At 44.1% G+C, this 18,309-nt stretch overlaps 1 protein-coding gene across 1 annotated transcript in view; it reads right to left on the reverse strand.

The window, feature by feature from the left end:
* The window catches only part of grsf1 (G-rich RNA sequence binding factor 1), a 35,336-nt gene extending 17,436 nt beyond the window's left edge, over positions 1-17,900 (reverse strand). The window contains exons 1-4 of the mRNA XM_043674474.2: positions 17,638-17,900; positions 11,196-11,343; positions 8,243-8,398; positions 3,604-3,747 (exon numbers count right to left, since the gene is read on the reverse strand). Coding sequence (XP_043530409.1) covers positions 3,604-3,747; positions 8,243-8,398; positions 11,196-11,343; positions 17,638-17,832 — 643 coding nt within the window. The 5' untranslated portion in view covers positions 17,833-17,900. The remainder of the gene's footprint in view (positions 1-3,603; positions 3,748-8,242; positions 8,399-11,195; positions 11,344-17,637) is intronic.
* Between the last annotated feature and the right edge of the window lie 409 nt (positions 17,901-18,309).

Genomic DNA, 18,309 nt, shown 5'->3' on the forward strand with positions numbered 1-18,309 from the left:
CCTAAATGGTCTACCCCGTATTTTTAAGCTGTGTCCTCTGGTTCGGCACTCACCCATCAGCGGAAACATGTTTCCTGCCTCCAGAGTGTCCAATCCTTTAATAATCTTATATGTCTCAATCAGATCCCCTCTCAGTCTTCTAAACTCAAGGGTATACAAGCCCAGTCGCTCCAGTCTTTCAGCGCAAGGTAGTCCCGTCATTCCAGGAATTGACCTAGTGAACCTACGCTGCACTCTCTCAATAGCCAGAATGTCTTTCCTCAAATTTGGAGACTAGAACTGCACACAGTACTCCACTTGTGGTCTCACCAGGGCCCTTTACAGCTGCAGAAGGACCTCTTTGCTTCTATACTCAATCCCTCTTTTTATGAAGGTCAGCATGCTATTAGCCTTCTTCACTACCTGTTGTATCTGCATGCTTACCTTCATTGACTGGTGTACAAGAACACCCAGATCTCTTTGTACTGCCTCTTTACCTAAATTGATTCCATTTAGGTAGTAATCTGCCTTCCTGTTCTTGCCACCAAAGTGGATAACCATACATTTATCCACATTAAACTGCATCTGCCATGCATCTGTCCACTCACCTAACCTGTCCAGGTCACCCTGTAATCTCCTAACATCCTCCTCACATTTCACCCTGCCACCCAGCTTAGTATCATCAGCAAATTTGCTAATGTTATTACTAATACCATCTTCTTTATCATTAATATATATTGTAAAAAGCTGCGGTCCCAGCACGGATCCCTGCAGTACCCCACTGGTCACTGCCTGCCATTCCAAAATGGAGCCGTTTATCACTACTCTTTGTTTCCTGTCAGCCAACCAACTTTCAATCCAAGTCAGTACTTTGCCCCCAATACCATTAGTCCTAATTTTGCTCACTCCTATGTGGGACTTTATCAAAAGCTTTCTGAAAGTCAAGGTACACTACATCTACTGGATCTCCCTCGTCCATCTTCAGAGTTACATCTTCAAAACATTCCAGAAGATTAGTCAAGCATGATTTCCCCTTCATAAATCCATGCTGATTCTGACCTACCCTGTTACTACTATCCAGATGTGTCGTAATTTCATCCTTTATAATAGACTCCAGCATCTTTCCCACCACTGAGGTCAGACTAACTGGTCTATAATTTCCTGCTTTCTCTCTCCCACCTTTCTTAAAAAGTGGTACAACATTAGTCACCCTCCAATCCGCAGGAACTGATCCCGAATCTATCGAACTCTGGAAAATAATCACCAATGCATCCACAATTTCTCGAGCCACCTCCTTCAGTACCCTGGGATGTAGACCATCAGGCCCCGGGGACTTATCAACCTTCAGACCTAACAACCTCTCCAACACCAATTCCTGGCAAACATAAATTCCCTTCAGTTCAGGTCCTTCAGCCACTGTTACCTCAGGGAGATTGCTTGTGTCAGCCCCAGTGAACACAGATCTGAAATACCAATTCAATTCTTCTGCCATTTCTTTGTTCCTCATAATATATTCCCCTGTTTCTGTCTTCAAGGGCCCAATTTTAGTCTTAACCATTTTTTTTTACCTTTCACATACCTAAAAAAGCTTTTACTATCCTCCTTTATATTTTTGGCCAGTTTACCTTCCTACCTCATTTTTTCTCTGCGTATTCCCTTCTTGGTAATCCTCTGTTGTTCTTTAAAAGCTTCCCAGTCCTCCGTTTTCCCACTTATCTTTGCTATGTTTCTTAACTTCTCTCGTCAGCCACAGCCACCCATGCCTCCTCTTAGGATCTTTCTTCCTTTTTGGAATGAACTGATCCTGCAACTTCTGCATTATACATAGAAATATCTGCCATTATTTCTCCACTGTCATCCCTGCTAAGGTATTGCACCATTGAACTTTGGCCAGCTTCTCCCTCATAGCTCCATAGTTCCCTTTATTCAACAGAAATATTGTCACTTCCGATTGTACCCTCTCCCGCTCAAATTGCAGATTGAAGCTTATTGTATTAAGGGTGTCAACTCACCCTTCACTCCAATGGACACAAGTGCAGCCTGTCCAACACATCCTCATAAGTCATTCAATCCAGCAAGTCTCCTCTGAACCAGCAACAATACTGTTAGATTATTCCTTAAATAAGGAGGCCAAAACTGCACTGTATTTGACATGTGGACTAAGGTCCTGTAGAAGTGAAGCATAACATTCTCACCTTTATGTTTTCCCATTCTTCTCATAATAAAGGCTAGAATCCCATTAACCTTCTTGATTACGTGTTCTACCTGCATCTTACGGTTTTGTTTCTCATGTACCAGAACACCTAAATCCCTCTGCACCTTGGGATTCCACAGATATTCTGCATTTTCATTCTTCCTGACAAAGTGAACTTGATGTTGCTCCAGGCTTGTTGCCAGATTTTTGTCCACTCAACCTATACGTGAAAACAGCTTTTGTCTTCTTCAGTCTCTGGGGCTCGATGGGTGCCCCCTTCCCTCCATGGGTGTCCTTGCTAAAGCTCAGAGCTCTGTCACAGACGGTGACTCCCACAACAAACAAAAAACAATGTACTTTCCCACCTATTTTAGCAGATTTTGCCACCTTGCCTCTGCACACCTTTCCAACAAATATCACCAACCAATCTAAAATTGTACATATTAGGATTTAAATATAGAAGCAAAGCACTGTCTTCAATTCCCAATGGCACAGTTCAGGCTCAGTCACAGTACAGACTGACGAGCATGCTGCACGTGGTAACTGTTGAAAAGTGTGGCGCTGGGAGAGCACAGCTGATCAGGCAGCATCCGAGGAGCAGGAGAGTCGACGTTTTGAGCATAAACCCTTCATCAGGAATGTCAGAAGGAGAGGGGGCTGAGAAATGAATAGGAGGAATGGGGGTGGGGAAAGGTCGCCGGGAAGGGGATAGGTAGGTGCAGGTGGGGAGTAATTACAATAGGTCAGAGGGGAGAGCATGTGATAAGGTCAGGCTTGATACAGATTATTCAGGGATTTTATTTCAAGCCAGGTAAGAAAATGAGAGTTCACAATCATGATTAGATGATCATTTTAATCAATTTGGCCTGATTCAATAAGATAGGCCAAAACAGCTGCACTCCTCAATCCTTTTATTTGAAACGGAAGAACTCCCCTTCAGTTTACCGTTCCAGATCTTTACAAAGGTCTTCACTAAAACGCTTCAACCATTTTTTGCCCTCTATCACTCACTCGAAGAGATGGACGAGGCTTCCAACACAGTGGGTACGGGGCATAAAAACTTAGAAATAGATTTTTACTTTAAACAAATACATATTAAAGCAACTAATAGGACTGTCAGAATAAATGGGCAGAAGATCCTGATTCACAGAACTTCATAAAGACCAAGATGCAGCAATTAAACTAATTCTCTCAAAACAGAATCAGCCAAGAACAGCAGTTTTGATCTGGAATGCAGTAAATTAAAATATCAATGGAAACTGATTCAACAGTAACCTTCAAAGAGGGGACTTTGATAAATATTTGTAAAAGATAATTGGCAGTGCCTTGGAGAAAGAATGCTAGGATGAGTTGAACAGCACCAAAGCGCATTTAACACAGATAGCTACAGGCCAAGAACAAAAGATGATGCAAAGAAAAAGTCAACAAACCAGCAAAGAATTGAGTGATGTCCTCCACAGTACAGCTAAACGGTAGGCCCCTCAGACGCACAACGCGACCATCAGTCAATTCATTTTCACTGGAGTGGAGCCTTTTCAGTAGGACGCTGACATCATTGTTGTTTAGTTCAAACACTGTGGCAGGTGAGGCAAAAAGTTTGATTAGTTAACTTCTTTTTGTGAAAATTACTCTTCAGAAAAACACATACTTTATTCTAAGCTGTACAACTTATAATTTATCTCAATATTTCTCCATTTTGACTTTTGTTCTCTCCATTTCAAGCCAAAAATAAGTAAGGTGCTTTTTGGATTCTGCTTGATGGTACAGACAGCAATAGAGAGGTAATCTGTCCAACCCTTCCCCTCCAGTCAAAGTAAGAAACTCAGGAGGAGCTTAGGGCAATTTTTAAAAAAGGCTCATGTGCTAATTATAGTGCGTTGGAAAACGACTAGCATTTACTGTATATACTGTAGTACCTTTAACAGTAAAAAGCTCAAGATATTTCACATGGGCAGAAATTAGACTGAGTCTGACACTAAGCCAGATAGGGAGATATTAGGACTAATGACAAAACCTTAGTTAAGGATGAGTCAGAGGCGGAGTAGTTTAGTGAGGGAATTCCAGAGCTTAGGTAGCCAGGAAGTTGAAGACACATCCATCCAATGGTGGAGTGACGAGACAGTAACAAATGTTACTGGGTGTTATGGAATGAAACAAAAGGATTTACAAAACAATTATGCTTATTATTATTTCCCAAAGTCAAATGAAATAACACAATCCGACAACTTAGCGTACATCCTTAGAGAGCACCTTTCAAACTCCTTGCACCAGAAGGACAGGGGAAACAGATACAGAGGGACACCATCTTCTGCATGTTCCCCTCCAAGCCTCTCACCATCCTGACTTGGACATATATCACCATCTCTTCACTGTCACTGAGTCAAAAATGCTGGAATTCCCTCCCTAAGGGGGGGATGAGTGTCTACCTACAGCACATGGACTGCAGGAAGAAGCTCACCCCCACCTTCAAAGGGGTAACTGGGACAGGCAATAGAAGTCTCCAGGAAAAATTGCTTTCTCTTGATTTAGAGTAAAAATATTAGTGATGCTCTTAAATTAATGGCCTCTAATTCCAGGCTCACTGATAGCCTTTGGTACAGAACTTGCAACAATTCAGCTGGAGGAAAGAGCTCTAGCTTGTTCAATCTTTCCTGACAATGTCTACCCTATCAGGGGTTTTAATAGCATTCTATTAGTAGTCATCAAATGGCAGTATTGTACTGGGACTGGATAATGAGACAAAGTCACTGATGTTACATCAACATCTTAATATGGCTGATGATTAACTATGCTTAAGTGTGGGCTGGGGCCATAAAGCTCATTCTATTAAAGAACCAGGATGATGTGTATATCACGTACAAAGCAAAATACTGAGGTTGGAAACCTGAAATATAAACAAATCCTCATCAAATCAGGCAACATCCGTAGATACGTCTCTGCAGATTTGTCTCGCCTGAACATTTCTAGCATTTTCTGTTTATAGTTTAAACACCAAAAGCAAACTACAGTAGATTCTGGAGATCTGAAATAAAAATAGAAAGCAGGCCTCGCAATATCTGTGGTGAAAGAAATAAAATTAACGTTTCAAGTTCAAAGACTCTTCTTCAAAACCAAAAGATTCAGATTGGACTGAAAACATTAATTATATACTCTCGGTTGTTTATTGCTGAGCAGACGTCAATGCAAGGCAAAGTCACTTTTGCTGATTCCATTTGGAACCAAAAATCCAACATAACAAAATTAAGCCACTCAGCCCAACCAGTCTCTCCTGCCCTTTATCACCATGTATTCTACTATAATCTGTAAGGGTTGCTTTTCTGAGGCACTGGTTATGCTACCGTTCATGTTTCAGTTGCATCTCAGAATAATTTGATCCAAGCCTGCAAAATATGAAGATTATATCAGTTATTAAGGCTAAGAAGGATTTTATTTCAACTTCAAGTGTTGCTAAACATTAACGGTAACAAGACAGTATCATAGGACAGAGTCTTCTGGATATGTATATTGGACAGGGGTTTCTGTACAATAGCCAGTGATCATTTATAAAAGTCAGCAATTGTCAGAACCTTCAGGATGTTGACCCAACCTCTGCCTCCCTCGCCTCAGGGAGATGCAGCACAACAGAATAGCATTCAGCCCCTTGGGACTATCACAGCAAATGGCAACAAAGACTCAGCTCAGTGTTAACACATGGAATAACACCATGGCAATTCACGGTAATAGCAAGGAAACTCAAAACTTCATGAAAATCTTAGACTACACCAGGCTTGGCCACAAGTGACTAAGAAAATCAGAACGTGGCACAGTGGTTCAGTGGTTAGTACAACTACCTCACAGTGCCAGTGACCCAGGTTCGAATCCAGCCTCCTTGTGTTTGCGCATTCTCCCCTTGTGAGCGTGGGTTTCCTCTGGGTGCTCCTGTTTCCTCCCACAGTCCAAAGATGTGCAGGCCAGGTGAACTGGCCGTGCTAAATGGCCCATAATGTTCAGGAATATGAACGTTAGGTACAGTAGTTGACGTTGGTGGTGGGCAAGTTGTTGGAGGGAATGCTGGGGGACAGGATGTACACTTATTTGGAAAGGTAAAGACTGATTAGGGATAGTCAACATGGCTTTGTGCGTGGGTAATCATGTCTCACAAACTTGATTGAGTTCTTTGAAGAAGTAACGAAGAGGATTGATAAGGGCAGAATGAGAGATGTGATCTATATGGACTTCAGTAAGGCACTCGACAAGGTTCCCCATGGGAGACTGATTAATAAGGTTAGATCTCATGGAATACAGGGAGAACTAGCCATTTGGATACAGAACTGGCTAAAAGGTAGAAGACAGAGGGTGGTGGTGGAGGGTTGATTTTCAGACTGGAGGCCTGTGACCAGTGGAGTGCCACAAGGATCGGTGCTGGGTCCTCTACTTTTTGTCATTTATATAAATGATTTGGATGTTAGCATAAGAGTATGGTTAGTTAGTTTGCAGATGACACCAAAATTGGAGGTGTAGTGGACAGCAAAGAGGGTTAACTCAGATTACAATGGGATCTTGATCAGATGGGCCAATGGCTGAGAAGTGGCAGATGAAGTTTGATTCAGATAAATGCGAGGTGCTGCATTTGGGAAAACAAATCTTAGCAGGACTTATACACTTAATGGTAAGGTCCTAGGGAGTGTTGCTGAACAAAGAGACCTTGGAGTGCAGGTTCATAGCTCCTTGAAAGTGGAGTCGTAGATAGATAGGATAGTGAAGGCGGTGTTTGGTATGCTTTCCTTTATTGGTCAGAGTATTGAGTACAGGAGTTGGGATGTCATGTTGCGGCTATACAGGACATTGGTTAGGCCACTGTTGGAATATTGCGTGCCATTCTGGTCGCCTTCCTATCAGAAAGATGTTGTGAAATTTAAAAGGGCTCATAAAAGATTTACAAGGATGTTGCCAGGGTTGGAAGATTTGAGCTATAGGGAGAGGCTGAACAGGCTGGGGCTGTTTTCCCTGGAGCGTCAGATGCTGAGGGGTGACCTTATAGAAGTTTACAAAATTATGAGGGGCATGGATAGGATAAATAGACAAAGTATTTTCCCTGAGGTCGGGGAGTCTAGAACAAGAGGGCATAGGTTTAGGGTGAGAGGGGAAAGATATAAAAGAGACCTATGGGGCACCGTTTTCACACAGAGGGTGGTACGTGTATGGAATAAGCTGCCAGAGGATGTGGTGGAGGCTGGTACAATTGCAACATTTAAGAGGCATTTGGATGGGTATATGAATAGGAAGGATTTGGAGGGATATGGGCCGGGTGTTGGCAGGTGGGACTAGATTGGGTTGGGATATCTGATCGGCGTGGACGGGTTGGACCGAAGGGTCTGTTTCCATGCTGTATGACTCTATGACTCTAGTCAGGGCTAAATATAGAGTAATAGGTTAGGAGAATGGGTCTGGGTGGGTTACCCTTTGGAGGGTCATTGTGGACTTATTGTGCCAAATGGCCTGTTTCCACACTGTAGGAATTCTATGATCTACATTAGATCATTGCCAGATAAGAAGACAGTTTCAAGTAAAAGAAACAGAGGTGGCAATAGCAGTAAATCTTTTTAGACCGTGAGCTATGATCTGAAATGTACTAAAAAGGCAGTAGTAACTGATTCAACAGCAACTTTCAAAAGGACAACAGATAAACATCTGCGAAGGAAGAACAGTTGTTGGGCAGGATGGAACTTGAGTATAGCTGTGAAAAATGAGTCATGTTGTCAAAATCATTTGTCTGGCCCTCACATTAACAGATGCAAGATTGCAAAATTTGAAGGGAGGAACAACTTATACTGCATGAGAAAAAGTCGCTGATCGGTTGACAAGTCAATTCTGACTGGCTGAGGTATGGCTTTGGGGAAAACGCACCAGGGAAATACAAATAATTTTGAAAAAATCTGTAAATGGTTACGAGCACATTGGATAAAATAGGTAGCACTTGCAAAGTGACATTGAGCTGAATGACTTCTTCCTATGATGTGTAATTATAAAGGAGAAGAAAAGGTTCCTCAGACCTTGTAATTCAGGATTCTGAAGTTCATGATACTGTACCTTCAATGTAACGCTGCCCCAAGTATTTCTTGTGCTTTTCCAGAGCTTTTTTCACATCTTCTGCAGACTGGAGTTCAATAATTGCTTCTCCACTTGGCTTGCCACCTCTGCTGCACAGGAAGTGCACACCTTTAATACCATCCACAACGCCACAATCTAATCCAGAGAAACAAAGAGATATGTAGACAAAGAGAAAGCATGAGTCTACACCCAGAGACACAGCAGAAAACAGGGCTACCAGCAGACCAAACAGGTTTGACATCTGCAACCCAATACATGTAAGCAAATCACTGACAGATTGGGAATAACACTAGGTGAACAAGGGTGGCAGAGGATTGCGTGGAACATAGACATTAGCACGCACCAGTCAGCCAGCGTGTGCTGCATATTCTTGAATCACAGCATCTACACACTTGCCACTGTGCTGCACTGTCTCTGACAGTGTTCTGTACCAACTGGTACATCAAGTGCCCATTTTACACATTATTACTGACTTGCTGCAAACAGAAGTGAGTTAGATGCAATACATCACAGTCTTTAAACTGTGATTCATGACAGCCGAGAGCCCTGCTCAGACAACAACTCACCAGGACAAAAGACCAGATACCTAAGACTAATATAATTTACAAGATTCCATGCAAAGACTGCACAAAACACTATAGAGGAACCTCGATCATCGAATTTCAGATTATCCAGCAAGATCCCGATGCTTGGCGAACGGTGTTATCCGACATTCGATTATCTGACAAAATACTCCCCGCCTGTGTCATTCGGAAACTCTCTCACCATCAGTCCAAGATGAAATTATTGTAGGTTTGTGGAAAGGTTTGTAGCTCGGGTGCTGGTTGCCATGGTTGTGGGTATGCTCGCTGAGCTGGGAAGTTGATCTGCAGACGTTTCATCCCCTGTCTAGGTGACATCATCAATGACATCTTAAGACAAACAACGTGACAAGGCCATACCACGACCTAACTCACTAGCCATGCCACCTTACATAAAAAACGTCATGGAACTGACAGACAGACCCCTCTGCCCACTGGGATTCATGACAGCCGAGAGCCCCGCTCAGATAACAACTCACCAGGACAAAAGACCAGATACCTAAGACTAATATAATTTACAAGATTCCATGCAAAGACTGCACAAAACACTATAGAGGAACCTCGATCATCCGAATTTCAGATTATCCAGCAAGATCCCAATGCTTGGCGAAACGGTGTTATCCGACATTCGATTATCCGACAAAATACTCCCCGCCTGTGTCATTCGGATAATCGAGGTTCTTCTGTATATAGGACAAACAGGCAGACAACTAATAATCCACGAACACCAACTAGCCACGACCAGCTGGCCCCAGTAGCCACACACACAGATGACAAGGACCACAAATTCGACTGGGACAACACAATGATCATAGGACAAGCCAAACAGAGGATAGCCAGAGAATTTTGAGAAGCATGGCACTCATCCACAGGCTCCACCAATAAACACGTAGACCTGGACCCAATATCCCGGCCACTACAATGAACAACCGGAAGCAGCAGGAACAGAACCAAATAAATTCCAGAAGACACAGTACAGCAGCGCTTCACAGGAGGCTCCAAAGCACTGAAGATATCACCTAGACAGGGGACAAAACACCTGCAAACCAGCTTCCCAGCTCGGTGAATATACTCCAAACCAGGAAATTATGCTATTGAACGGAACTGAGCTGAGCTGCATCATCATTTGCAAGCTAACAATGACAACCAGAAAACATTATGAATGTGAAAGAACCAAGTGAAAGGATATGGATCTACTTCAGTTCTCCATGAGCTATTGCAACTGTTGATCTCTTATCAAGTTCAATGGCTTCAATTTTTACTACAAACTGCCAGAGTTCATCCCTCTCCCTGGCCAGTGTCAGATGCCCTAAGCTGACTGCAATGTCAGTATCAATATGTGACCCCCACCACAACATGCCACCTCATTATTCCCTCCATTGTAAGACCATCTATTCACAGCCTGACTCTGTCCCTGCTTCAGCACATTTACTGCTGAAACTCACCTTCGGACTCAACTATACTAATGTTCTCCTGGTCAGCTTCACACACTCCTTACATTTGAGTTCATTCAAGACTCTGCTACCCCTATCCTAACTTGCATCAAGTCCCATCACTCCATTTATTAATCTATTCTGGCTTCTGCTTTCAGTAACACCTTAATTTTAAAGTTCTTATCCTTGCCTTTGAACCCTGGAAACTGGTGCTGTACTGAGGTAGAATAGGAAAATCACTCTCACAATGTCCATTACAAACAACAAACTTGCAAACAATTTAATCCTATTTATGCTGCAATTTTCTCCTTAATGTTATGTTTTGAGTCCAATAATGACTTCCTCAAAACCAAAGGGGACTTGATGGGTTTGAGATGGTGGAAAAAGATGGGGAGGAGCAAGTGGAACAGGGGAAATTTAGAGGTTGAAGGACATTAGAAATCACAGAACAAAAGGAATAGGGAGTGTTAATGGTGACAGAGAAGGCACATCTGCACGACCACAACAGGTATTAATAACAGGATGTAGGGCAGCTCTGAAGGAACACAAAATGTAAGATGAGGTTGGGAGATCAAAATGCAGAATAAAGTTATATTGGACTGTAAGCTGCCACACCGGGGTCTCCAGCAAGTTTGGTTTTGATTAACTTAAATGGAAGATCAGCTCGGAGGCTGTGTTTCCAGAAATAGGGAAGGTAAGGCTACGAAAGCATTTGAGCTCGAGAATGAGAATGCTATGGTTGTTGGACCAGCAAGCACAGAGTACTCTCTCAGTCTTCAACAAAAACATCGCAATACAAATTGGACTCCACAACAGATTTAAAAAAACAACTCTTATAAAGCAGCTGTCACGCTACTATCAGTCTCAAGGGGCAGAAATTAAATGGATAGGATATCTAGATTGTGGTAAATAGCTTACCTGAGAAAAAACTCAGCACATCTTCTGCAGAGCAGGACCATGGCAATCCCCGAGCCCTGACTACAAACACATCGGTCCCCATCTCTACTGGAGCTGGCACATAATCAGGGAGTGGGGGATAGTCTTCGTGCACAGGTTGAAACGGCTCCTGCGTTAGATTGGGGAAAACAAACAAGGAATAAAGTACGGTGACTGGCTACAAACAGCACAGCAAACTGCCAGCACAGAAGTAATGCCTAATATAGAAACACAAAGCACTGCCATTGCTGGAAATCTGAAACAAAAACGGAAGTTAATGCTGGAGAAATGCAGTATCTGTGGAGACAGAAACAGATTTACCATTTTGAGTCCACAATGATGATTCTTCACAATGTCTAGTGTGTATCTGGGCACCGAGCCACAGATTTCCATCACATAACTGTGAGTTGGCCCATATTTTGTCAAAACCTGGCCCATTTTTGAACAAGGTGTATTTTCAGTGGACTGAAGTCTAAACAAAATCTGTCCATTAACAAAAAATTGAACAGTGCTGACTTTATCATGACCAGTTTGGTGAGGAATACACTGGGCCCTTTGGAAAAACACTCACTGGAAAACAATGATAAAAGGCTGGAGGGTAATGAGGTGGGAATAAGAACCCAGAGGGATTGTGTGGGGGGAGGAGAGGATTTTACATTTCATATTGGGGTCATGCAGCAATCAGAGACAATCACCGAGGATGATGATAATGTTGGACAGGACTTTAATTGAAAAGGAGATACCAGAAGCAGATATTTGCATAATTTGAAGATTAGCAAAGTCAGATGGCAGGAGACTGGACAGTTGGGTATTTGAGATTTTGAGTAAATGTTTTGACAGCAGTGGAGGTAAGGTAGAGGTGGGAGTGAGCAATATAAAGGAGGTAGTTCTGAGGCTGGAGGCTGCAAGGCTGACATTGATCACTGGATCAGAATGAGACTGGGAGGGAGGTCGAGACTTATCCCCCATACCGGCTGACCTAACTTAGAGCCACGATTGAGCTTATCTGAAGCTTGACGTGGATCAACTCCTTTTCTTCACCCTCCATTCAGTTTAGTCCCAAATTATATACATATGCTTAGCTGGTCAGTAGTGTGTATGGAAGGGCTTCGCAACAAGGCTAAAATTCTAACAGGATTTCACAGGGTTGTAGAGTCATTGAGATTTACTGCAAGGTAAAGATCTGTTGGCCACTCTGTATGCACCAGTTAAAAACAACCACCTGACTATTTTCATCCCATTTTCCAGTGCTTTTTCCATCGCTCTCTTTGCCATGCCACCACAAGTGCACATCTACAATACTTCCTCAATGTTATGAGAGTTCCTGCCTCCAGCACCATTACAGGCAGCTTCCCCATCACCCTCTGATTGAAAATATTTTTCCTCACAGCCCCTCTAAACCCTCCAGCCCCTTTTCTTAAATGTATGATCCTTGTGATTCATCCCTCAACCAAGGGCAGATGTTCCTCTGTCTATGCCCCTCATCACTTCATACATCTCAATCATGTCTAATTCATCTTCTAAGGAAATCCATCCCAGTCTGTCCAAAATCTCTTATAGAGTCACAGAGATATACAGCACAGAAACAGACCCCTTGTTCCAACTCCACTTGCTAACCAATATGCTAAACTGATCTTTATAACTGAAGCTCTCCAGCCCAGGCAACATCCTAGTGACTCTCCTCTGTACTCGCTCCAGTGCAATCACATCCCCCTACAATGTCCATTCCAGAACTGTACACAATTCTCTACCTGTGATCCAACCAATGTTTTATACAGTTCCAGTATAAACCTTCCTGCTTTTCAACTCTCTAACTCAACTGATAAAGGCAAGTATCCCATGTGCCTTTTTAACAACATTATGTACCTGTCTCACTACCTTAAGGGACCAGTGGCTGCACATACAAGGTCACTCTGGTAATCGGTGCTTCTCAGAGTCCTATCAAACACCATGTATACCCTTGCCTGGCCTTCCTGCCCAAGTGCATCACCTCTCAATTATTTGAATTGAATTCCATTGGCCACTGACCAGCCCATCTATATCCTCCTGTAATTTAAAACTATCCTCCTTACTATTTGCCAACACTGCAATTTTTGTATCATCTGTGAACTTACAGAACAACCCTCCTGCATTCAAGCCAAAATTGTTTATCGATACCATAACAGCAAGAGTTCCAACACTGAACCCAGTGGAACTGCACTGGTCACAGCGTTTCAATCACAAAAATACCCCCTGATCATTATCCACTGCTTTCTGCCACTTAACCAATTCTGGAACCAATTTACCAAATGTCCTTGCAGCCCATGGGCTCCTCCCTTTGTTATCAGTCCCCCAAGTGGATCCTTAACCAAAGGCCTTGCTGAAATCTAAGTAGAGTACAGTGAATGCACCCTCTCACCTACATACCTGTTTCCTAATGACCGCGGGTCACAATCTAAGGGTATGGGGAGCCCATCTCGGACTGAAACTGGAGAAACATCTCCACCCAGAGAATGCGAGCCTGCGGGATTCTCTACCAAAAAAAAATTGAGGTCACAGCCTAGAACCTTCTTAAGAAGATGTTAGATTCAGACCTTAGGGCTAAAGGGTGTGGAAGAAAACATGAACAGGGGACTGAGTTGGATAATCAGAGATATCACACTGGAATGGTGGGGCAGGCTCAAAGGGCTGAATGGCCTATTCCTGCTCCCACTTTCTATGCTTCTATGATCAGAAAGTTAATATTGGGAGAATCCAGCTTGTATACAGAGTGGAGTTGGATCTCCAAGGTTGGCAGAGTAGGATCAAGGAGGAAAAGGAAGCAAGCTCAAGGAGACTAAGGTGCACAAAATACAAAAGGAGAAGGTAATAGTGTGGGATGTGCTGTAGTGGTGAACCGCATTTCATGAGGCAGGCAGAATGCTGGGGGAAACTAAGCAGGTCTGGCAGCATTTGTGGAGATAGAGAGAGTTAACATATCAAGTCAAGCATGATTCTTCTTCAGAACATTAAATGAAGCACTCGGAACTGGTTGTAGATAATGAACGGGGGAAGCAGGAACAAAGAGTGAGACCGTGTTTTTCATTCACTCACTCACAGGATGTGGGCTTCGATGGTTGGGCCAGCAGTCTCAGTCCATTCCTGGTTGATCTTGAAGGTGATAAAGATATAGACTTGGGTTTTAACAGCAGAGAGAGCTAAACCAGTGACAATGCAAGGCTGTGCTTCAGAGTTAGAAAAATCTCAATAAGATATTGGACATGTGTAGGATCTTAACTTGGACCTAGCATCTGAGATGTTGATGATGAAGACATGCTGGAGTTTGGTTCACAAATCAAGATTCATTGACAGGATCTTAATCCAGGAGACAAGTCAGGAATGTGACGGAACATTCTCCACTTGCCTAGCTGGGTGCAGGCCCAATAACATAAGCAGCTCAAAAGACACCAGGGAAAAGCAGCCTACTTCATTAACACCATGATATTAAGCATTTTAAGACTGACGCTCAGTAGCAGCATCTACAAGTTCGAAAAGTGTGGCACTGGAAAAGCACCTCAAATCAGGCAGCATCTGAGGAGCGGGAGAGTCAACATTTCGAGGACAAGCCCTTCATCAGGAATGAGGCTTCTGGCCCAGGGGGGCTGAGAGATAAATGGGAAGGGGGTGGGGCAGGGGGGGCAAAGTAGCTGGGAATGCGATAGGTGGATGCAGGTGGGGGTAATGGAGATAGATTGGAGGGGAGAGTGGAGCAGATAGATGGGAAGGAAGATGGAAAGGTAGGAGAGTTCAAGAGGGCAGTTCCAACTGGAAGGTTGGATCTGAGATAAGGTGGTGGGAGGGGAGATGAGGAAGCTGGTGAAATCCACACTGAAACCATGTGGTTAGAGAGTCCCAAGGCATTCTTCCTCCAGGTGTTGGGTGGCTAGGATTTGGCAGTGAAGGCAGCCCAGGACCTGCATGTCTTTGGCGGAGTGGGAGGGGGAGTTAAAGTGTTCAGCCACAGCGCAGTGGGGTTGGCTAATGCGTATATCCCAGAGATGTTTGCTGAAACGTTTCGCAAGTTGGCATCCTGTCTCCCCAATGTAGAGGAGACCACATCAAGCGCAACGGACTCTAACCACCTGATACTTTAACTCCCCGTCCCACTCCACCAAGAACATGCAGATCCTGAGCCTCCTCTACTGCCAAACCCTAACCAGCCGAAGCCTGGAGGAAAAACACGTCTTCTGCCTTGGGACCTTCCAGCCATACCAGATCAATGTGGATTTCACCAGTTTCCCCATTTCTCCTCGCTCCACCTTATCCTAGTCTCAACCTTCCAACTCAGCTTGAACTGTCCTATTTGTCCATCTTCCTTCCCATCTATCCACTCCACCCTCCTCTCTGACCTATCACCATCACCCCCATCTTCAGCTACCTATCGCATTCCCAGCTACCCACCCCCCAGCCCCACCCTCCTCTCCTTTGGGCCACAAGCCTCATTCCTGATGAAGGGCTTATGCCCACAACGTCGATTTTCCTGTTCCTTGGATGCTGCCTGACCAGCTGTGCTTTTCTAGCACCACACGCTCCAGCATCTGCAGTGCTCACTTTCTCCATCTATGAGTTGCATTGCAGAGATTTGTGAAGGATCCTTCAGCATCATCTTCCTAACCTGTGACCACTACCATCTGGGGTGGGGGGGCAAGATGAGTGGCCGAATGGCCTATTCCTGCTCCTATTTTCTATGATCAGAAACTTGCAAGTTCTCTTCCAAGTCTATGTCATCCTGACATGAAACCAAATCCAACATTCCTTCACTGTCAAAAACTCAAAACCCTGGAACTCTCTTCCTAAAAGAACTGTGGCTGTCCCTCCGCCGAATGAACCACAGCAGTTCAAACAGACAACTCACCAGCAGCTCCTCCAGGGCTATTGGGGACAGGTAATAAATGGTGGGCCAGCTGGCAACAATTGCACGCCAAAGATGAATACCATAACAGTACCAATGAGCCAAAAACAAAATGGAAAAGTTCAGCGAAATGTTATCTAGATAGACGAACACAAACATCAGACAATATTGCTAAAATGATGCACCCACGGGAGTGAATCAGATGTGATCAAATGGAGAAGCTTTTAAAACTTACTGGTTAGGAGAAGGCTCATGAGCAACAGAGAGTGTTACCTGCATCCGTTATAGTTAACCAGTGTTTACTAGGAACATGAATAAATACACTCTCACACGAATACATTAATGTTGTGCTAGCTGCATTAGTTCCCAGTCTGGGCACACCTGTATTTTAAAAATTTTCATCCTTGTTTTGAAATCTCACCTTGGCCTCATCCCTCCCAGTCTCCAGTTAGAACATAGAACATAGAAAAGTACAGCACAGAACAAGCCCTGTGACCCACGATGTTGTGCCGAGGATTAATCCTAATGTAAAATAACCTAACCTACGCACCCCTCAACTCACTGCTCTCCATGTGCATGTCCAGCAGTTGCTTAAATGTCCCCAATAACTCTGCTCCCACCACCACAGCTGGCAACGCATTCCATGCATTCACAACTCTCTGCATAAAAAATCTACCTCTGATGTCGCCTCTATACCTTTCTCCTAACATCTTAAAAATAGTTCTACAAACTTCAGATCCCAGAATTCATACCCCAACAAATCAGGAGTAGGCTATTCAGTCCCTCAAGCCTTCTTGCCAATTAATATCCTGACTGATTTGATGAACTTCACATTCCTGCCTGTTATCCTTTGACTGACTCGTTAGTCAAATAATCAACTAACCTAGCTTTAACGTAGTCTAAAAAATATTTCTCATGATAGTCTTAAATAGTCAGTGCCTTATTTTTAAACTGTATCCCCTAGGTCTAGTCTCTCCCACTAGGGAAAACACCCTTTCAGCCTAATTCTGGTCTCCAGTGAACAAATCTCTCTGAGTTGAGTCGCTCTGTCGTTGGCAGCTCTGCCTTCAGTGGCCTGGGTCCTAATTCTGAAATCCCCTCCCTAAATCCCTGCAACCCCCTCCTCCTCCGTTAGAACCCCCTTTAAACTGAACTCCTCCTTGATCAAGTTGTGGTTATTTATCCTAATACCTGGCTGTGTTGTAAAATTGTCTGTAATGACCAACCAAAGGGCATTTTACAACATTAGATGCTCTGAGTCCAAGCTGCAGTAATACAGCCAACACACACAATTATCCATAAATAAATGCACATTAAATACAACATTATCTTCAATGCTGACACACATGAAATACTTTATATAACTATTTTACTAAGACTTTTTTGAAATGGGACATTTACATCATGACTTTATATTTTCCATAACTCAGCACTTAACACTTTAACAGCATTTTATAAACACATTTATATTTCTTCAATTGCAAAGATGTTTGTGTGGATTGATGAGGGTGCATTCCTGGTTGTAGTCCCCATTTCCCACCAGCAGCTTCTTACCTGATGTGAGTAGCGGGGATGGAGCCCGGCCCTGACTGTACTCGAGGCCGAGGCCCCACTCCGGGCCTGCGGCTCCTTCACTGACACCGACACTGACGGGAAGCAGGGACTCCGGCCTCCGGCCACCAACAGGCTGTAAGCCCGGGATAGAGCACGCAGATTCAGGAAGACACCAAGCCTGGAGCTGACGGCCATGGAGACCGGATCAGGATCCGGACTGAATCGCTCGCCAGAGCCGGTACCGCCAGCAGCCTCTCCCCTCGCTCACTGAGGCCCCGGCATCGGCTACAGGACCTCCACACACAGCGCCACCGATAGGACGGGAGGCTCACCATTAACCTCCACACACAGCGCCACCGATAGGACGGGAGGCTCACCATTAACCTCCACACACAGCGCCACCGATAGGATGGGAGGCTCACCATTAACCTCCACACACAGCGCCACCGATAGGACGGGAGGCTCACCATTAACCTCCACACACAGCGCCACCGAAAGGACGGGAGGCTAACCATCAACCTCCACACGCAGCGCCACCTATCGGAAGGGATGCTAACCATTAACCTCCACGCGCCACCCAGAGCTCGGAAGGCTGCCTCATTAACCTCCACACACAGCGCCACCCATAGCACGGGAGGCTGTCTGTTTTTTGTGCATGTCATAGAGTCATAG

The sequence above is a fragment of the Chiloscyllium plagiosum genome, unplaced genomic scaffold, assembly GCF_037043375.1.
Source record: "Chiloscyllium plagiosum isolate Xiang-an unplaced genomic scaffold, Cpla_swu_hap1 HiC_scaffold_36, whole genome shotgun sequence".
Lineage (NCBI taxonomy): Eukaryota > Metazoa > Chordata > Chondrichthyes > Orectolobiformes > Hemiscylliidae > Chiloscyllium > Chiloscyllium plagiosum.